Below are 24,767 nucleotides of genomic sequence, written 5' to 3'. Positions count from 1 at the left end.
CCAGTTCCCCATCTTTCCCTGGGAAGGTTCCCCCGAGAGGTCGCACAGTTGCGCATGTTTGCTGGGTCTTGCTGAACAGCGCCCTCTTGCAGCCCGATGCATGCTGGAATCAGACAGCGAGGGATAATCAAAGGGTTACTCCAAGCACTATGACCACTTAATGATTTGTAGTGGTCATGGTAGCAGGAGTCTGTATGTGCAGCATTTCAAAATTAACACCTCAGCGGCTGGAGGTGAAACTTAACATCTGGCAGCGTTATAGGGGTGTCATCAGTCAGCCCAGAACGCTAATGTAAATTCTGCAGAAGTGAAAAGCCCGTTACTGGATCATCGGGGAGCATTGGAGCGCTTGCTTATGGGCAGAGTTTTTAGAGTGACTTTGTGGTGGATGGAGTTATTTTCAGTATCTGCTGCACAGTGACCTTGAGACTGGCAGGTGTGATGGCATATACCAGAGCCAGCTGCATGCCAAGGGAGGGTGGGGAGGCAAGGATACTTTGTGAGTAGTCTGTGTGTTATGTAAATGTGTGTGTTATGTGAGTGCATGTGTGTTGTGTGAGCACTTTCGTGTCTTTGTGCTGTGACGTCATCACGTTCCGTGCGGGGCGGTGTTTATGCGTTCCAGCGTCGTGTTCGCATGGTGACGTGTGCGGTCCATATCGGAAAAGTCCGGTATTATGTGAAATAGGTGGGTGAGTAGGAGTGGAGAGGAAAGGGGGGAGGGAGAAACATTACTAATGTTAAAAAAAAATCAAGAACAATACATATCAAATACATATAAAGAAAACATTGGAAAACCCACAAATAAAGCTATTTATGAGAAGCTACATGTCACATGGCCATCTTTATGTACTTTGTACCTGTCTTTTGAATGATAAGCAGTCCCTGAGGAAGTCCCTGAGTGGGATGAAACGCGTTGGATTGATTTTACCTGTATTTGATGCTAGCTGTTTTTTTTTACTTCTGTGTAAGTAATTACATTTTTATACTATACATTAGATCTTCAGTTATCTCATTTTGGATGCACTTTATTTTACTGGCTATTGAGACCTGCTATTGAGACCTGCAATAATCAAGAGAGACACAGCTTAAGATCCCCAAAGATTGCTGAATGCCCTTTTTTTTCAGTATAAAGTGTGAGTGACCCATTGGCACATAACAATACTCTATTTGGGTTCCACAGATTTGCACTATGTTTTATTCTTATCTCCACTAGCTGGATTCACCCTATATAGTGTATGCAATTATCTCTCAGGCACATCAGAGATTTTGGGGCCCCTAACACAGCTCAAGCCCCGCCTCCAAATCCCACCCACAGGAATACACACACAGACACACACACAAAAAGATACACAAATACTGAAACAGACATGCACACATACAGGCATACTGACACACACATACTGAAACAGACACACACACATACAGACACATACAGACACACACACACATGCATAAGGAGATACAGATACACACAAACACATGCAGACACACACACACACGCACTGACGTACATACATACTCGCATATTGACACACACATACATACATACTGACAAACAGACATACATACAAACTGACATACAGACATACAAACAGACATACATACATAATGGCATATATACACACATACATACTGATATACATACATACATACAGATATATATATATATATATATATATATATATATATACATACATACAGGCATACACACACACACACACACAGACATACATATATACATACATAATTAAATATATACACACATACATACATACACACATACATACTGATATATATATATATACATACACATACAGACATACATATATATACATACACATACATGCATAGATATATACACATACATACTGACAAACATACATACTCATACATACTGACAAACATACATACTCATACATACACACATATATACTGATATATATATATATATATATATATATATATATATATCAATATATGCGACTGTGGTCTCGAACCCTGGAGTACAGAATGCTTGGGAACCGAACAGCAGTGCTTGTTAAGCCCAATTGATACTTTGTAGCAATTTCCACTGCAGTGTTCTAAGTGTTCGTCTGGGTGGTCGCATTTCGTATGAACGAACTATTATTATATTTCATATGAACGAGTATTATTGCTGTGGAGCTCTGTTATACACTCAGACACATTACTGGGAGTTTTATCACTGTGGAGCTCTGTTATACACTCAGACACATTACTGGGAGTGTTATTGCTGTGGAGCTCTGTTATACACTCAGACACATTACTGGGAGTATTATTACCGTGGAGCTCTGTTATACACTCAGACACATTACTGGGAGTATCATTGCTGTGGAGCTCTGTTATACACTCAGTCACATAACTGGGAGTATTATTGCTGTGGAGCTCTGTTATAAACTCAGACACATTACTGGGAGTATTATTGCTGTGGAGCTCTGTTATACACTCAGACACATAACTGGGAGTATTATTGCTGTGGAGCTCTGTTATACACAGACATTACTGGGAGTATTATTGTTGTGGAGACCTGTTATACACTCAGACACATTACTGGGAGTATTATTGCTGTGGAGCTCTGTTATTCACTCAGGCACATTACTGGGAGTATTATTTCTGTGGAGCTCTGTTATACACTCAGACACATTACTGGGAGTATTATTACTGTGGAGCTCTGTTATACACTCAGACACATAACTGGGAGTATTATTGCTGTGGAGCTCTGTTATACACTCAGACACATTACTGGGAGTATTATTACTGTGGAGCTCTGTTATACACTCAGACACATTACTGGGAGTATTATTGCTGTGGAGCTCTGTTATACACTCAGACACATTACTGGGAGTGTTATTGCTGTGGAGCTCTGTTATACACTCAGACACATAACTGGGAGTATTATTGCTGTGGAGCTCTGTTATACACTCAGACACATTACTGGGAGTATTATTGCTGTGGAGCTCTGTTATACACTCAGACACATTACTGGGAGTATTATTACTGTGGAGCTCTGTTATACACTCAGACACATTACTGGGAGTATTATTGCTGTGGAGCTCTGTTATACACTCAGACACATTACTGGGAGTATTATTGCTGTGGCGCTCTGTTATACACTCAGACACATTGCTGGGAGTATTATTGCTGTGGAGCTCTGTTATGCACAGACATTACTGGGAGTATTATTGTTGTGGAGACCTGTTATACACTCAGACACATTACTGGGAGTATTATTGCTGTGGAGCTCTGTTATTCACTCAGGCACATTACTGGGAGTATTATTTCTGTGGAGCTCTGTTATACACTCAGACACATTACTGGGAGCATTATTACTGTGGAGCTCTGTTATACAATCAGACACATTACTGGGAGTGTTATTGCTGTGGAGCTCTGTTATACACTCAAACACATTACTGGGAGTATTATTGCTGTGGAGCTCTGGTATACACTCAGACACATTACTGGGAGTATTATTGCTGTGGAGCTCTGTTATACACTCAGACACATTACTGGGAGTATTATTGCTGGGGAGCTCTGTTATACACTCAGACACATTACTGATAGTGTTATTGCTGTGGGGCTCTGTCATACACTCAGACACATTACTGGGAGTTTTATTGCTGTGGAGCTCTGTTATACACTCAGACACATTACTGGGAGTAATATTGATGTGGAGCTCTGTTACACACTCAGGCACTTTTCTGGGAGTATTATTGCTGTGGAGCTTAGTTATACACTCAGGCACATTACTGGGAGTATTATTGCTGTGGCGCTCTGTTATACACAGACATTACTGGGAGTATTATTGTTGTGGAGCCCTGTTATACACTCAGACACATTACTGGGAGTATTATTGCTGTGGAGCTCTGTTATTCACTCAGGCACATTACTGGGAGTATTATTTCCGTGGAGCTCTGTTATACACTCAGACACATTACTGGGAGTATTATTACTGTGGAGCTCTGTTATACAATCAGACACATTACTGGGAGTATTATTGTTTTGGAGCTCTGTTATACACTCAGACACATTACTGGGAGTATTATTGCTGTGGAGCTCTGTTATTCACTCAGACACATTCCTGGGAGTATTATTTCTGTGGAGCTCTGTTATACACTCAGACACATTACTGGGAGTATTATTGCTTTGGAGCTCTGTTATACACTCAGACACATTACTGGGGGTATTATTGCTGTGGAGCTCTGTTATACACTCAGACACATTACTGGGAGTAATATTGCTGCGGAACTCTGTTATACACTAAGGCACTTTTCTGGGAGTATTATTGCTGTGGAGCTCAGTTATACACTCAGGCACATTACTGGGAGTATTATTGCTGTGGCGATCTGTTATACAATCAGACACATTGCTGGGAGTATTATTGCTGTGGAGCTCTGTTATACACTCAGACACATTACTGGGAGTATTATTGTTGTGGAACTCTGTTATACACTCAGTCACATTACTGGGAGTATTATTGCTGTGGAGCTCTGTTATTCACTAAGACACATTGCTGGGAGTATTATTGCTGTGGAGCTCTGTTATACACTCAGACACATTACTGGGAGTGTTATTGCTGTGGAGCTCTGTTATACACTCAGACACATTACTGGGAGTATTATTGCTGTGGGGCTCTGTTATACACTCAGACACATTACTGGGAGTATTATAGCTGTGGAGCTCTGTTATTCACTCAGACACAGTACTAGGAGTATTATTGCCGTGGAGCTCTGTTATACACTCAGACACATTACTGGGAGTATTATTACTGTGGAGCTCTGTTATACACTCAGACACATAACTGGGAGTATTATTGCTGTGGAGCTCTGTTATACACTCAGACACATTACTGGGAGTATTATTACTGTGGAGCTCTGTTATACACTCAGACACATTACTGGGAGTATTATTGCTGTGGAGCTCTGTTATACACTCAGACACATTACTGGGAGTGTTATTGCTGTGGAGCTCTGTTATACACTCAGACACATAACTGGGAGTATTATTGCTGTGGAGCTCTGTTATACACTCAGACACATTACTGGGAGTATTATTGCTGTGGAGCTCTGTTATACACTCAGACACATTACTGGGAGTATTATTGCTGTGGAGCTCTGTTATACACTCAGACACATTACTGGGAGTATTATTACTGTGGAGCTCTGTTATACACTCAGACACATTACTGGGAGTATTATTGCTGTGGAGCTCTGTTATACACTCAGCCACATTACTGGGAGTATTATTGCTGTGGCGCTCTGTTATACACTCAGACACATTGCTGGGAGTATTATTGCTGTGAAGCTCTGTTATACACAGACATTACTGGGAGTATTATTGTTGTGGAGACCTGTTATACACTCAGACACATTACTGGGAGTATTATTGCTGTGGAGCTCTGTTATTCACTCAGGCACATTACTGGGAGTATTATTTCTGTGGAGCTCTGTTATACACTCAGACACATTACTGGGAGTATTATTACTGTGGAGCTCTGTTATACAATCAGACACATTACTGGGAGTATTATTGCTGTGGAGCTCTGTTATACACTCAGACACATTACTGGGAGTATTATTGCTGTGGAGCTCTGTTATACACTCAGACACATTACTGGGAGTATTATTGCTGTGGAGCTCTGTTATACACTCAGACACATTACTGGGAGTATTATTGCTGGGGAGCTCTGTTATACACTCAGACACATTACTGATAGTGTTATTGCTGTGGGGCTCTGTCATACACTCAGACACATTACTGGGAGTTTTATTGCTGTGGAGCTCTGTTATACACTCAGACACATTACTGGGAGTAATATTGATGTGGAGCTCTGTTACACACTCAGGCACTTTTCTGGGAGTATTATTGCTGTGGAGCTTAGTTATACAGTCAGACACATTACTGGGAGTATTATTGCTGTGGCGCTCTGTTATACACAGACATTACTGGGAGTATTATTGCTGTGGAGCTCTGTTATACACTCAGACACATTACTGGGAGTATTATTGCTGTGGAGCTCTGTTATACACTCAGACACATTACTGGGAGTATTATTGCTGTGGGGCTCTGTTATACACTCAGACACATTACTGGGAGTATTATTGCTGTGGGGCTCTGTTATACACAGACACATTACTGGGAGTATTATAGCTGTGGAGCTCTGTTATTCACTCAGACACAGTACTGGGAGTATTATTGCCGTGGAGCTCTGTTATACACTCAGACACATTACTGGGAGTATTATTACTATGGAGCTCTGTTATTCACTCAGACACAGTACTGGGAGTATTATTGCCGTGGAGCTCTGTTATACACTCAGACACATTACTGGGAGTATTATTACTATGGAGCTCTGTTATTCACTCAGACACATTACTGGGAGTATTATTGCTGTGGAGCTCTGTTATTCACTTAGACACGTTACTGGGAGTATTATTGCCGTGGAGCTCTGTTATACACTCAGACACATTACTGGGAGTATTATTGCTGTGGAGCTCTGTTATTCACTCAGACACATTACTGGGAGTATTATTGCTGTGGAGCTCTATTATACACTCAGACACATTACTGGGAGTATTATTGCTGTGGAGCTCTGTTATACACTCAGACACATTACTGGGAGTATTATTGCTGTGGAGCTCTGTTATACACCCAGTCACATTACTGGGAGTATTATTGCTGTGGAGCTCTGTTATACACTCAGACACATTACTGGGAGTATTATTGCTGTGGAGCTCTGTTACACACTCAGACACATTACTGTGAGTATTATTGCTGTGGAGCTCTGTTATACATTCAGACACATTACTGGGAGTATTATTACTGTGGAGCTCTGTGATACACCCAGTCACATTACTGGGAGTATTATTGCTGTGGAGCTCTGTTATACACTCAGACACATTACTGGGAGTATTATTACTGTGGAGCTCTGTTATACATTTAGACACACCATCAATATGGAGCTCCTATAAGAGGGACATTATGATGGAAAAGAAGGACAGAGGGATTTGAGCCCAAAGTAGGGATTGTCCTCCTAAACAAGGACACTTGGGAGGAATGTTAAACAGGCCTAGAATTGTGTTTGCTGAGCTTGGTGCCATGTGTTGTCATGGTAACCCGGCCTAGCTGACCCTCCCGCAGCCTGCTCAGGTAGTGGTAATTGCAGTTAAATAAGGTTGTGGTGCCACAGCGGCCACGCGTTGCAATGAGTCTGGACTCTCTCTTCCATCACATCCTGCTCACAGAGCAACAGGCCAAAGACCAACGCCGGCTGCTCCACGAGGGTAACCATTCACGGCACTTCCTCACATTGAAGAATATCAGATACCGTACAGCGCTCCGGCATATGTTGGTGCTTTATAAATAATAATAGTCTGTTTTCTGTGGTAGGAATCGGTTTTTGTAAAGCTCCCAAACAGACTGGGGCAGTGGGAGACAGGTGGGAGGTAAAGCTAATCTAATGTCAGATAATGAACCCGTAACGGGCTACCAGCCTATAGAAAGTGACAATCTGCCATCTAATGTAACATGTCCGGTGTCACTGGCCCATCCGTGGCCCCCTGGGGCAGGCAGCTAATCATTGATACTACTAAACATAATGTCCCATGATAGATTGTTTTATTGTTATTATGTATTTATATAGCACCAACAAACTGAGCAGAGCAGTATAAAATGAATAGAGCTTTAAAAACCCCATAAAATGAGGTAAACAGGGGGTTATTTACTAATGGGGTGTTATTGACTGTTCCTTTCTGAGAATTTAAAGTCATTTAAAATGATGTGTATAAAGATCTCAATCGTAAAACGTAGCTAATTTAAATTCCCAACATTTCACACTGTGCGGTTTATTCACCAAACTGTGAAGTTTAGTGAATTGAATTCCAAATGACAAAAATCTGACCTGGAAAATTTCTCCAAATCACAGCATGGCTGTTTCTACACGTTGCCATCCAGAATTCAGATTTCAACTCTCTACGATACGGAATAAACCTCTATGTGTAATTAAAGGATCACTATAGTGTCAGGAATACAAACTCGTTTTCCTGACACTATATAACCCTTCGGTCCCCCCCACCCTCAGGGCCCCCCTCCAGCTGGGCTGAAGGGGTTAAAAAGGGATCTGGAGGGGCAGTCCCTATTAGTAACATTGGGAGGTGTGATGTAGGGTTGTGGTGGGCAGGCCCTGAGGGGGGAAGTTGTGTCACTGGTGATAAAAGAAGGAATAAGGGTGCGTCTAAAACAAGTGAAATAAAAGATGTTAAAAAATACTAGAGAGTACGAGCAGCGATATCTAATAGTCTGGATATAAATAGTCCAAATATGTAGGTGGTAATCCTAGTAGTACATAAAATGGTATGTAAAGTCCCAGATGTATATCCGCAACTTCGAAATGGATATGTGGAGAAAACAGAAGACAAAGGAAACTCCAATGGTATAGTATGAACGGTAAATAATATTGTGTATATAATAGTGAAACTACTCACAATATTCAGAGCTTAAATCCAGCTCTGGTATGAATGGCACGAAGTGGAATAATCCCCACTCAAAGATATGCGGTGCTCCTCTTTTCTTCTTTAGTAGAATAAATTGGTGGAGTAGTCCAGCTCGGGATAAAATGATACAATATATAGTGCTCACTGTATAGTTGATAAAATGTTGGAACAAAATAAAATATACTCACGGTATAAAGAGCAGACGTACTGCTCGGTGGATGGCGTATGGGTGGTATAATCCCCACCTTAGGATTCTTGGTATTCCAATATGGACAAAAAGGTAGTAGTAGTTAGGTCTGGATAAAATAAACTTACAAATAATAAAATTATAAAATTTTACTAAAAGAAGAAAATATAATATAATTCTATAGTGGAAAGAGGAATGTGGCAACCAAATGTATAATAGCCAAATATTCATTTATTAACACTTAGATGGTATATATAAAAAAAGTTTCTATACGCGTTTCGCTACAATAGGCTTCATCAAGTAGAAACGTATAAGTTTCTACTTGATGAAGTTTCTACTTGATGAAGCCTATTGTGGCGAAACGCGTGTAGAAACTTTTTTTTTTTTCTACCGTTCATACTATACCATTGGAGTTTCCTTTGTCTTCTGTTTTCTCCACATATCCATTTCGAAGTTGCGGATATACATCTGGGACTTTACATACCATTTTATGTACTACTAGGATTACCACCTACATATTTGGACTATTTATATTCGGACTATTAGGTATCGCTGCTCGTACTCTCTAGTATTTTTTAACATCTTTTATTTCACTTGTTTTAGGCGCACCCTTATTCCTCCTTTTCTCTCCATTGTACTCCAAGGGGCTTAGAGGGGATTTCCCTTTTCTATAGGTGTGCTGCCTTATTGTCATATTCCCTGTTTTCCTATCAGCGCTGAACCTCCCTCCTCATTTTTGTGTCACTGGTGATGTTTATAATTGGCATGCCCTCCTGGAAATAGGTGGGCCATCCCTCTGAAGAGGTATCGCAGCCTGGCGTCAAGCACGCCTCCTAGTCGGCCCAACTGATACAGGACAGTGCAGAAGGGGCTGCCGAAGTGGTCTTCACATGGCCTTATTGCCTGTTCACAGCACAAGAATGTCTACGTTGCTGCTCCAGAACAGTTCCCTGGTGTCCCAGGATTAAAGACACCCGGAGACAAAAGTGAGATTGTGGGACAGGACCCAAAATCGTGACTATCCTGCCAAAAGTGGGACTGTTGGGAGGAATACTATTTGGTTTGTGTGTTGTTTTTTTCCTGGTAAGTGCATATTCACGGTGTATCATAGAACATGACCACGCAGACACAGTACATCCTGGAGGTCTCCAGGTAGGGCAGGGAACCCTGAACACTGAATGAATATTGGGTACAAGGTATCCTGTACGTTCAGAATACTGTGTGGACACATGGGCGTCGGCAGGAATTTTTCTTGGGGCGGGGGGCATAAATGTAATGACATCCAATACAATTACATTTGTGTACCTAAACCTTTTATTGTTATAGTTACTGTCGGGGTTATGAATCAAAGTGTGAATCAAAGTGGTCTAAACTACTAAAAGTGGTGCAGTCACCGTGGAAACTAGTGGAACCATTAGGCGCATTGCATTTGTGATTCCACACCTACGTCTGCATGTTGCACCAATTTTCCGAAAATATACTTTTTATATATAACCCGGTAATTCCGGTAATAGTCTGAGAAATGAGCCAGGTGAAGTCAGCTCAATACAAGTCCTTGAACGTGTTTAAATTACATTTTTAAAAAGCAAACACTTGGGCTGATCGGAGGTTTATTTACTAAGCTCTGACAATGAGTTGGTTATATAACTTTCTGTTCCATTATGGGCTGAGAACAGAGACTCTAATTCTGCACCTGCACCCAGAGCACTGACTGCATATTTATTTTGTGGTTACATGTTTGCAACTGACTGCCCTCCTTCATCAGTCCAGTGTTAATTTTTAGACTAAAACTAAAACCAGAGGACTAAAATACAACTAAACTAAAATGGCTTTTTAGTTAAAAGACTATGACTAAAACTAAATTGAAATTTGCCACCAAAATTAACACTGCATCAGTCCTGCTTCTACAAATAAAACCCACGATGCAGATTTACCCATGATGCACTTGATTCCAAGGGCAACAGAAACGTTTTGATAATGTTTGGTGTAACAGGCTTCTATATCCTTAAACGTGGTATCCAGTCCACCATGACATAAATATGGTTCTCAACCCCTTGACTGACGCTCTTTACTTTTTCATGTTTTTTCTCAACTTGATGATTACGTATTAGAACAATTGTCCTCTACATTTTCCTTTGTTTACCTCGAAAATAATAAAAATAAAACGAGGGATTATAAAGGGGACCAAATAAACATATTGAGCAAATAATAAAGGTGGCACAGGGGCTTTTCAGCCTTCATTCTTTGTTTTGTTTGTTGCTTCGTGTTCCATTGATGAATTCGGAGCAATCACTGCCTGGGCCCTTCTAAAGGGTCTGATTCTGACCTTGTTTAAGCTAATTCACATTCTCTGCTTTGAACTTTTCCCAGTTCTTGGTTCATGTCTACTACCTTGTACTTGATAAACACATTCCACCTTCGTTTCTCTACTCCAAGGTTACTGAAGGATCATATTCTCAAACAAATGGCACAGGTTTTGATTACTGTATGAAGATATATTTGTGCTGAAAGTCTGAAATTCATCTCGATGTGTTATCAATCTCTCCGCAGTGAAATCAGAAACTGTCAGCTGTCAGAAGAAAATCCGAGATGTTTCAGAGAGTCTTAAAGAAGAAAAAACAGCTCTCGAAGCCAAGGTACTGTGTGAAATGAAATGATTTAAAGATATTACTATTTAGTATTAATCTGAATGAAGTTTGATTGTGAATGTCTTTACAGAAAAGCTGTGCACACGTGCCCAATTTAGTTACAAGATAAATATCCTACATGTTCCTAATATCACATATATCATATGTTATGGATATCACAGTACTTAACGCCAACAAGGCATTGCACCAAATATTCCTACGTTACTTTTAAAGGTTTGTCTTCTGTCTGAAAAACGCTTTCAAAGGATTCTCCTGACGAAGCGCCACAAAGTCCTTGAGACCCAGAAGGGTGATCTGCAGAAGGAGAAGCAGGAACATCTGTCGCAGGTTGTAAGTCTAAAAATTGCACTGACATTATGAGAATGGATGAGAATGGAGATCCGTGCCATTCTGTTGTTTGATCTGCAAACAGATTTGTTGTGAGTGTGACCAAGAAGTTTATGTTTCCACTGTGTTAGAACTTTTTGGGAGTACTTTTAATACTGCTGTCCATCACAAAATATAAATGTTACAGCAAAATATTCAGACACACTATGATATATGTGCTGTGTTAGGATGGAGAGCAGTTATTATGATATTGCTCTAATAAGCAAAGTAAAATGTCACATATACAGATGGAATAAACACCCTCCAGGGTGAGAAATGCATTGCAGGGTTACTCCAACCAAACACTGGTTTTGGTTAGAATAACCCATTCTTAGGGCCACAGCCCAAACTTTAATAAACATATAAAAAAAAAAGGTTTTAAAACTTACCTCTCTGAAGCCTGATTGTCCTCGGCTGACGTCACTCCCCTTTGACGGAGACACCAGGTAGCCCATGGAAGCACTCCCCCTCCCCCTCGGGCTGTCTAGTGTCAGCCAGTTTTGCATGCTGGGGTCAGACACCAATTTTGCACAGAATTGACTTTAGCCAGCCTGGAATTCTTGTTCTTATTAATGCCCAATGATGCTGCCGGAGGTGGAGTTATGTGTCCAGCAACAAAGGGGTTAATCTCTGCTTCAAAGCAAAACTCTGCAATACAGACTCCTTGCACCATGACCACTTCAAATCAATGAAGTGGTCATGGTACTGGGAGTAACTATTTAAGCTTTTATTGGAGATCTGATGTTCATGTCTTTACATTAGACAGTCAAACAAGTATATGTTACAAAAGGATCTCATTAAAAAAGGCAGACACAAGCACATGAATTCTCTCAACAAGCAGAGTTTAAAAAACTCAATTCTGTATTGCGCATGAGTCATGATAAAAAGATTAAAGAAAAAAAAAAAAAGAAATTCCCAGGCACTCAGAGTGTTAAAGCCGCAGGCAGATTTAATGAAACAAAAAAAAGCAGCAACGTTTCCACCTTCTGAGAGGTCTTTTTCATGCTAACAAAAAGACCTCTCAGAAACGTTGCTGCTTTTTTTTTGTTTTATTAAATCTGCCTGCGGCTTTAACACTCTGAGTGCCTGGGAATTTCTTTGTTGCCTTAACGTGTTGGGATTGCTGGTCCTGTTCCGGAAGTCCGGTGGCTGCTGGGATGGAGTGCGGTTCCTACAATCATCTTGCATGATAAAAAGATTGACTGCTGCACTCTGGGAAAAGAGTTTATTGCTCAGCTGAGTGGAGGGACATCTGGATTCACAGCTAGACCTGTAAGATTTTTTCTCTTTACTGTTATTTTATAATCTAAATTTAGAGTGTGTCTTTGAATGTTTGAGACAGCAGCTCTTAGCCCAAATGTTTCTGTATGTGTGTGTTTTAGGAACAAATAAAGAAGGACATAGCTGATGAACAGGAACGTTTTATGAAGGACGTTTTGCGGTTTAACGATGAGTATGGTCTGACAAGTAACAGAGATATCCTGATCAGAGAACAAGCTCAAACAGAGAGCCAGCAGTTAAAGGCAGAGAAAGAAACCCTCATAAATGGTACCTTTAAAAAACTCACATGACTATAGTTTTCATTATTCGTATATAATTAGACTATTTTTCAAGTTTCCCCGAAGCACAAGTACATGGTCCCACCATCCTGTTTATGAGGGCATCTGAAGGATGTAGTTAGGATATAGTTTGAGTGAGTAGATGGATGTGAGGATTGGCAGCTTATAAATACCCAAATTCCATGTCTGTATGAAATAGCAGTGTGTGTGTGTGTGTGTGTGTGTGTGTGTGTATGTGTGTGTATGTGTATATATATATATAATCTATCTACATATATCAGAGGCTGGTAAACTATAACCTATATAGCACAGTGAAGAATAGGTATAGTGTCTTGTGTAGTAAAATACAATGCCTGACCATATAGTGGTCGCTTGTTTTTGATGATGTCTTGAACTGTACAAAATATAAACGATGGGAAACATAGTGTTCGATGTTGGTATTTTATTAGTATAGACACAACGGTTAAAACCACTTTCAGGATCTCGGGAACAGGCATGTCTATAGTAATGCAGTGATCCTAACACCAGAAGCTGCAAACATGAAATCACTTTCCCGTTAAACCAGGAAAACTGCTCCTGCGTTCCAATGTGAGTCTTCTCCACAAGACTATCTGTTTAGCTGCCTTACGCGTTTCGTGACCGATAACGTCACTTCCTTCAAGCCGGCGAGAGGCTTTGCCAATCTTATTGTCACAGACCTTCATTATATAGACAGTCATATGATACCCACTAATACAGTTATTTTGGCTTGAAGTTATTGCAGCAGCAGCATTTGTATTGTATTTTGATTTCATTTTTGCAAGTTCGCTGTTTAGTCACTCCTTCCTATCTGGGCAGCACTTTTCATGCAATTTCATTTATAGCCGTATTGTCTTTTGTGGCTGCAGTCCCGATATTTATTTCCTGGTCCTTATTTCCGTTTAGGATCTAGTATCCTTGCTATTCACTGTTTTACTTCTAGCCTTGGTGGGGGCTATTCTGATATACCAGTAGAGATTTATGAGTTCCAGTCTATTTATTCACCATTTGCCTTATCATTCCTAGTTCATTTCTAACCTTTCCACTCCACTTGGACAGATTAACCCCTGTCCTAATTATCTTTACAGAACAACCTATACTCATAGAATTAAACCATGCCGATCACAGAACAACCTATACTCATAGAACTAAGCCATGCCGATCACAGAACAACCTATACTCATAGAACTAAACCATGCCGATCACAGAACAACCTATACTCATAGAACTAAACCATGCCGATCACAGAACAACCTATACTCATAGAACTAAGCCATGCCGATCACAGAACAACCTATACTCATAGAACTAAACCATGACGATCACAGAACAACCTATACTCATAGAACTAAACCATGCCGATCACAGAACAACCTATACTCATAGAACTAAACCATGCCGATCACAGAACAACCTATACTCATAGAACTAAACCATGCCGATCACAGAACAACCTATACTCATAGAATTAAACCATGCCGATCACAGAACAACCTATACTCATAGAACTAAGTAATGCCGATCACAGAACAACCTATACTCATAGAATTAAACCATGCCGATCACAGAACAACCTATACTCATAGAACTAAACCATGCCGATCACAGAACAACCTATACTCATAGAATTAAACCATGCCGATCACAGAACAACCTATACTCATAGAACTAAGCCATGCCGATCACAGAACAACCTATACTCATAGAACTAAACCATGCCGATCACAGAACAACCTATACTCATAGAACTAAACCATGCCGATCACAGAACAACCTATACTCATAGAACTAAACCATGCCGATCACAGAACAACCTATACTCATAGAACTAAGCCATGCCGATCACAGAACAACCTATACTCATAGAACTAAACCATGCCGATCACAGAACAACCTATACTCATAGAACTAAGCCATGCCGATCACAGAACAACCTATACTCATAGAACTAAGCCATGCCGATCACAGAACAACCTATACTCATAGAACTAAACCATGCCGATCACAGAACAACCTATACTCATAGAACTAAACCATGCCGATCACAGAACAACCTATACTCATAGAACTAAGCCATGCCTATCACAGAACAACCTATACTCATAGAACTAAACCATGCCGATCACAGAACAACCTATACTCATAGAACTAAACCATGCCTATCACAGAACAACCTATACTCATAGAACTAAACCATGCCGATCACAGAACAACCTATACTCATAGAACTAAACCATGCCGATCACAGAACAACCTATACTCATAGAACTAAGCCATGCCGATCACAGAACAACCTATACTCATAGAACTAAGCCATGCCGATCACAGAACAACCTATACTCATAGAACTAAACCATGCCGATCACAGAACAACCTATACTCATAGAACTAAGCCATGCCGATCACAGAACAACCTATACTCATAGAACTAAGCCATGCCGATCACAGAACAACCTATACTCATAGAACTAAACCATGCCGATCACAGAACAACCTATACTCATAGAACTAAACCATGCCGATCACAGAACAACCTATACTCATAGAACTAAGCCATGCCGATCACAGAACAACCTATACTCATAGAACTAAGCCATGCCGATCACAGAACAACCTATACTCATAGAACTAAACCATGCCGATCACAGAACAACCTATACTCATAGAACTAAACCATGCCGATCACAGAACAACCTATACTCATAGAACTAAGCCATGCCGATCACAGAACAATCTATACTCATAGAACTAAGCCATGCCGATCACAGAACAACCTATACTCATAGAACTAAACCATGCCGATCACAGAACAACCTATACTCATAGAACTAAACCATGCCGATCACAGAACAACCTATACTCATAGAACTAAGCCATGCCGATCACAGAACAACCTATACTCATAGAACTAAGCCATGCCGATCACAGAACAACCTATACTCATAGAATTAAACCATGCTGATCACAGAACACCTATACTCATATAACTAAGTAATGCCGATCACAGAACAACCTATACTCATAGAATTAAACCATGCCGATCACAGAACAACCTATACTCATAAAATTAAACCATGCCGATCACAGAACAACCTATACTCATAGAACTAAACCATGCCGATCACAGAACAACCTATACTCATAGAACTAAACCATGCCGATCACAGAACAACCTATACTCATAGAACTAAACCATGCCGATCACAGAACAACCTATACTCATAGAACTAAACCATGCCGATCACAGAACAACCTATACTCATAGAATTAAACCATGCTGATCACAGAACAACCTATACTCATAGAACTAAACCATGCCGATCACAGAACAACCTATACTCATAGAACTAAGCCATGCCGATCACAGAACAACCTATACTCATAGAACTAAGCCATGCCAATCACAGAACAACCTATACTCATAGAACTAAACCATGCCGATCACAGAACAACCTATACTCATAGAACTAAACCATGCCGATCACAGAACAACCTATACTCATAGAACTAAACCATGCCGATCACAGAACAACCTATACTCATAGAACTAAGCCATGCCGATCACAGAACAACCTATACTCATAGAACTAAGCCATGCCGATCACAGAACAACCTATACTCATAGAACTAAACCATGCCGATCACAGAACAACCTATACTCATAGAACTAAACCATGCCGATCACAGAACAACCTATACTCATAGAACTAAGCCATGCCGATCACAGAACAACCTATACTCATAGAACTAAGCCATGCCGATCACAGAACAACCTATACTCATAGAATTAAACCATGCTGATCACAGAACACCTATACTCATATAACTAAGTAATGCCGATCACAGAACAACCTATACTCATAGAATTAAACCATGCCGATCACAGAACAACCTATACTCATAAAATTAAACCATGCCGATCACAGAACAACCTATACTCATAGAACTAAACCATGCCGATCACAGAACAACCTATACCCATAGAACTAAACCATGCCGATCACAGAACAACCTATACTCATAGAACTAAACCATGCCGATCACAGAACAACCTATACTCATAGAACTAAACCATGCCGATCACAGAACAACCTATACTCATAGAACTAAACCATGCCGATCACAGAACAACCTATACTCATAGAATTAAACCATGCCGATCACAGAACAACCTATACTCATATAACTAAGTAATGCCGATCACAGAACAACCTATACTCATAGAATTAAACCATGCCGATCACAGAACAACCTATACTCATAAAATTAAACCATGCCGATCACAGAACAACCTATACTCATAGAACTAAACCATGCCGATCACAGAACAACCTATACTCATAGAACTAAACCATGCCGATCACAGAACAACCTATACTCATAGAACTAAGCCATGCCGATCACAGAACAACCTATACTCATAGAACTAAGCCATGCCGATCACAGAACAACCTATACTCATAGAACTAAACCATGCCGATCACAGAACAACCTATACTCATAGAACTAAACCATGCCGATCACAGAACAACCTATACTCATAGAACTAAACCATGCCGATCACAGAACAACCTATACTCATAGAACTAAACCATGCCGATCACAGAACAACCTATACTCATAGAATTAAACCATGCCGATCACAGAACAACCTATACTCATATAACTAAGTAATGCCGATCACAGAACAACCTATACTCATAGATCTAAGCCATGCCGATCACAGAACAACCTATACTCATAGAACTAAACCATGCCGATCACAGAACAACCTATACTCATAGAATTAAACCATGCCGATCACAGAACAACCTATACTCATATAACTAAGTAATGCCGATCACAGAACAACCTATACTCATAGAATTAAACCATGCCGATCACAGAACAACCTATACTCATAAAATTAAACCATGCCGATCACAGAACAACCTATACTCATAGAACTAAACCATGCCGATCACAGAACAACCTATCCTCATAGAACTAAACCATGCCGATCACAGAACAACCTATACTCATAGAACTAAGCCATGCCGATCACAGAACAACCTATACTCATAGAACTAAGCCATGCCGATCACAGAACAACCTATACTCATAGAACTAAACCATGCCAATCACAGAACAACCTATACTCATAGAACTAAACCATGCCGATCACAGAACAACCTATACTCATAGAACTAAACCATGCCGATCACAGAACAACCTATACTCATAGAACTAAACCATGCCGATCACAGAACAACCTATACTCATAGAATTAAACCATGCCGATCACAGAACAACCTATACTCATATAACTAAGTAATGCCGATCACAGAACAACCTATACTCATAGATCTAAGCCATGCCGATCACAGAACAACCTATACTCATAGAACTAAACCATGCCGATCACAGAACAACCTATACTCATAGATCTAAGCCATGCCGATCACAGAACAACCTATACTCATAGAACTAAACCATGCCGATCACAGAACAAACTATACTCATAGAACTAAACCATGCCGATCACAGAACAACCTATACTCATAGAACTAAACCATGCCGATCACAGAACAACCTATACTCATAGAACTAAGCCATGCCGATCACAGAACAACCTATACTCATAGAACTAAACCATGCCGATCACAGAACAACCTATACTCATAGAATTAAACCATGCTGATCACAGAACACCTATACTCATAGAACTAAGCCATGCCGATCACAGAACAACCTATACTCATAGAACTAAGCCATGCCGATCACAGAACAACCTATACTCATAGAACTAAGCCATGCCGATCACAGAACAACCTATACTCATAGAACTAAACCATGCCGATCACAGAACAACCTATACTCATATAACTAAGCCATGCCGATCACAGAACAACCTATACTCATAGAACTAAACCATGCCGATCACAGAACAACCTATACTCATAGAACTAAGCCATGCCGATCACAGAACAACCTATACTCATAGAACTAAACCATGCCAATCACAGAACAACCTATACTCATAGAACTAAACCATGCCGATCACAGAACAACCTATACTCATAGAACTAAACCATGCCGATCACAGAACAACCTATACTCATAGAACTAAACCATGCCGATCACAGAACAACCTATACTCATAGAATTAAACCATGCTGATCACAGAACACCTATACTCATATAACTAAGTAATGCCGATCACAGAACAACCTATACTCATAGAACTAAACCATGCCGATCACAGAACAACCTATACTCATAGAATTAAACCATGCCGATCACAGAACAACCTATACTCATATAACTAAGTAATGCCGATCACAGAACAACCTATACTCATAGAATTAAACCATGCCGATCACAGAACAACCTATACTCATAAAATTAAACCATGCCGATCACAGAACAACCTATACTCATAGAACTAAACCATGCCGATCACAGAACAACCTATACTCATAGAACTAAACCATGCCGATCACAGAACAACCTATACTCATAGAACTAAGCCATGCCGATCACAGAACAACCTATACTCATAGAACTAAGCCATGCTGATCACAGAACAACCTATACTCATAGAACTAAACCATGCCGATCACAGAACAACCTATACTCATAGAACTAAACCATGCCGATCACAGAACAACCTATACTCATAGAACTAAACCATGCCGATCACAGAACAACCTATACTCATAGAACTAAACCATGCCGATCACAGAACAACCTATACTCATATAACTAAGTAATGCCGATCACAGAACAACCTATACTCATAGATCTAAGCCATGCCGATCACAGAACAACCTATACTCATAGAACTAAACCATGCCGATCACAGAACAACCTATACTCATAGAACTAAACCATGCCGATCACAGAACAACCTATACTCATAGAACTAAACCATGCCGATCACAGAACAACCTATACTCATAGAACTAAACCATGCCGATCACAGAACAACCTATACTCATATAACTAAGTAATGCCGATCACAGAACAACCTATACTCATAGATCTAAGCCATGCCGATCACAGAACAACCTATACTCATAGAACTAAACCATGCCGATCACAGAACAACCTATACTCATAGAATTAAACCATGCCGATCACAGAACAACCTATACTCATATAACTAAGTAATGCCGATCACAGAACAACCTATACTCATAGAATTAAACCATGCCGATCACAGAACAACCTATACTCATAAAATTAAACCATGCCGATCACAGAACAACCTATACTCATAGAACTAAACCATGCCGATCACAGAACAACCTATCCTCATAGAACTAAACCATGCCGATCACAGAACAACCTATACTCATAGAACTAAGCCATGCCGATCACAGAACAACCTATACTCATAGAACTAAGCCATGCCGATCACAGAACAACCTATACTCATAGAACTAAACCATGCCGATCACAGAACAACCTATACTCATAGAACTAAACCATGCCGATCACAGAACAACCTATACTCATAGAACTAAACCATGCCGATCACAGAACAACCTATACTCATAGAACTAAACCATGCCGATCACAGAACAACCTATACTCATAGAATTAAACCATGCCGATCACAGAACAACCTATACTCATATAACTAAGTAATGCCGATCACAGAACAACCTATACTCATAGATCTAAGCCATGCCGATCACAGAACAACCTATACTCATAGAACTAAACCATGCCGATCACAGAACAACCTATACTCATAGATCTAAGCCATGCCGATCACAGAACAACCTATACTCATAGAACTAAACCATGCCGATCACAGAACAAACTATACTCATAGAACTAAACCATGCCGATCACAGAACAACCTATACTCATAGAACTAAACCATGCCGATCACAGAACAACCTATACTCATAGAACTAAGCCATGCCGATCACAGAACAACCTATACTCATAGAACTAAACCATGCCGATCACAGAACAACCTATACTCATAGAATTAAACCATGCTGATCACAGAACACCTATACTCATAGAACTAAGCCATGCCGATCACAGAACAACCTATACTCATAGAACTAAGCCATGCCGATCACAGAACAACCTATACTCATAGAACTAAGCCATGCCGATCACAGAACAACCTATACTCATAGAACTAAACCATGCCGATCACAGAACAACCTATACTCATATAACTAAGCCATGCCGATCACAGAACAACCTATACTCATAGAACTAAACCATGCCGATCACAGAACAACCTATACTCATAGAACTAAGCCATGCCGATCACAGAACAACCTATACTCATAGAACTAAACCATGCCAATCACAGAACAACCTATACTCATAGAACTAAACCATGCCGATCACAGAACAACCTATACTCATAGAACTAAACCATGCCGATCACAGAACAACCTATACTCATAGAACTAAACCATGCCGATCACAGAACAACCTATACTCATAGAATTAAACCATGCTGATCACAGAACACCTATACTCATATAACTAAGTAATGCCGATCACAGAACAACCTATACTCATAGAACTAAACCATGCCGATCACAGAACAACCTATACTCATAGAATTAAACCATGCCGATCACAGAACAACCTATACTCATATAACTAAGTAATGCCGATCACAGAACAACCTATACTCATAGAATTAAACCATGCCGATCACAGAACAACCTATACTCATAAAATTAAACCATGCCGATCACAGAACAACCTATACTCATAGAACTAAACCATGCCGATCACAGAACAACCTATACTCATAGAACTAAACCATGCCGATCACAGAACAACCTATACTCATAGAACTAAGCCATGCCGATCACAGAACAACCTATACTCATAGAACTAAGCCATGCCGATCACAGAACAACCTATACTCATAGAACTAAACCATGCCGATCACAGAACAACCTATACTCATAGAACTAAACCATGCCGATCACAGAACAACCTATACTCATAGAACTAAACCATGCCGATCACAGAACAACCTATACTCATAGAACTAAACCATGCCGATCACAGAACAACCTATACTCATAGAATTAAACCATGCCGATCACAGAACAACCTATACTCATATAACTAAGTAATGCCGATCACAGAACAACCTATACTCATAGATCTAAGCCATGCCGATCACAGAACAACCTATACTCATAGAACTAAACCATGCCGATCACAGAACAACCTATACTCATAGAATTAAACCATGCCGATCACAGAACAACCTATACTCATATAACTAAGTAATGCCGATCACAGAACAACCTATACTCATAGAATTAAACCATGCCGATCACAGAACAACCTATACTCATAAAATTAAACCATGCCGATCACAGAACAACCTATACTCATAGAACTAAACCATGCCGATCACAGAACAACCTATCCTCATAGAACTAAACCATGCCGATCACAGAACAACCTATACTCATAGAACTAAGCCATGCCGATCACAGAACAACCTATACTCATAGAACTAAGCCATGCCGATCACAGAACAACCTATACTCATAGAACTAAACCATGCCGATCACAGAACAACCTATACTCATAGAACTAAACCATGCCGATCACAGAACAACCTATACTCATAGAACTAAACCATGCCGATCACAGAACAACCTATACTCATAGAACTAAACCATGCCGATCACAGAACAACCTATACTCATAGAATTAAACCATGCCGATCACAGAACAACCTATACTCATATAACTAAGTAATGCCGATCACAGAACAACCTATACTCATAGATCTAAGCCATGCCGATCACAGAACAACCTATACTCATAGAACTAAACAATGCCGATCACAGAACAACCTATACTCATAGATCTAAGCCATGCCGATCACAGAACAACCTATACTCATAGAACTAAACCATGCCGATCACAGAACAAACTATACTCATAGAACTAAACCATGCCGATCACAGAACAACCTATACTCATAGAACTAAACCATGCCGATCACAGAACAACCTATACTCATAGAACTAAGCCATGCCGATCACAGAACAACCTATACTCATAGAACTAAACCATGCCGATCACAGAACAACCTATACTCATAGAATTAAACCATGCTGATCACAGAACACCTATACTCATAGAACTAAGCCATGCCGATCACAGAACAACCTATACTCATAGAACTAAGCCATGCCGATCACAGAACAACCTATACTCATAGAACTAAGCCATGCCGATCACAGAACAACCTATACTCATAGAACTAAACCATGCCGATCACAGAACAACCTATACTCATATAACTAAGCCATGCCGATCACAGAACAACCTATACTCATAGAACTAAACCATGCCGATCACAGAACAACCTATACTCATAGAACTAAGCCATGCCGATCACAGAACAACCTATACTCATAGAACTAAACCATGCCAATCACAGAACAACCTATACTCATAGAACTAAACCATGCCGATCACAGAACAACCTATACTCATAGAACTAAACCATGCCGATCACAGAACAACCTATACTCATAGAACTAAACCATGCCGATCACAGAACAACCTATACTCATAGAATTAAACCATGCTGATCACAGAACACCTATACTCATATAACTAAGTAATGCCGATCACAGAACAACCTATACTCATAGAATTAAGCCATGCCGATCACAGAACAACCTATACTCATAGAACTAAGCCATGCCGATCACAGAACAACCTATACTCATAGAACTAAGTCATGCCAATCACAGAACAACCTATACTCATAGAACTAAACCATGCCGATCACAGAACAACCTATACTCATAGAATTAAGCCATGCCGATCACAGAACAACCTATACTCATAGAACTAAGCCATGCCGATCACAGAACAACCTATACTCATAGAACTAAGTCATGCCGATCACAGAACAACCTATACTCATAGAACTAAACCATGCCGATCACAGAACAACCTATACTCATAGAACTAAGCCATGCCGATCACAGAACAACCTATACTCATAGAACTAAGCCATGCCGATCACAGAACACCTATACTCATATAACTAAGTAATGCCGATCACAGAACAACCTATACTCATAGAATTAAACCATGCCGATCACAGAACAACCTATACTCATAGAACTAAGCCACGCGGATCACAGAACAACCTATACTCATAGATCTAAGCCATGCCGATCACAGAACAACCTATACTTATAGAACTAAACCATGCCGATCATAGAACAACCTATACTCATAGAACTAAACCGTGCCGATCACAGAACAACCTATACTCATAGAACTAAGCCATGCCGATCACAGAACTATGTATACTCATAGAACTAAGCCATGCCGATCACATGACCGCTTCCTAGCTGGAACAGAGGACAAACTTCAGCACTCCTGCCCCCAGTTGCCATGACTTGACTGGGGTCCTGCAACCACTCCATCCTGGAGCCGAACGGGGAACTCGCTCTATCCA

General features: G+C 40.2%; 1 protein-coding gene across 1 annotated transcript in view; it reads left to right on the top strand.

Annotated features, from left to right (window-relative positions):
* Positions 1-7,222: 7,222 nt before the first annotated feature.
* Positions 7,223-24,767, top strand: part of CCDC172 (coiled-coil domain containing 172) — a 58,950-nt gene continuing 41,405 nt past the window's right edge. Inside the window, exons 1-4 of the mRNA XM_063434832.1 lie at positions 7,223-7,301; positions 11,248-11,333; positions 11,559-11,675; positions 13,094-13,259. Of these exons, the coding sequence (XP_063290902.1) occupies positions 7,223-7,301; positions 11,248-11,333; positions 11,559-11,675; positions 13,094-13,259 (448 nt within the window). The remainder of the gene's footprint in view (positions 7,302-11,247; positions 11,334-11,558; positions 11,676-13,093; positions 13,260-24,767) is intronic.

This window comes from Pelobates fuscus, chromosome 10 (assembly GCF_036172605.1).
Source record: "Pelobates fuscus isolate aPelFus1 chromosome 10, aPelFus1.pri, whole genome shotgun sequence".
NCBI lineage: Eukaryota > Metazoa > Chordata > Amphibia > Anura > Pelobatidae > Pelobates > Pelobates fuscus.
Note: the sequence above shows the minus strand (reverse complement) of the source record. Positions and strands in the feature narration are given on the sequence as shown.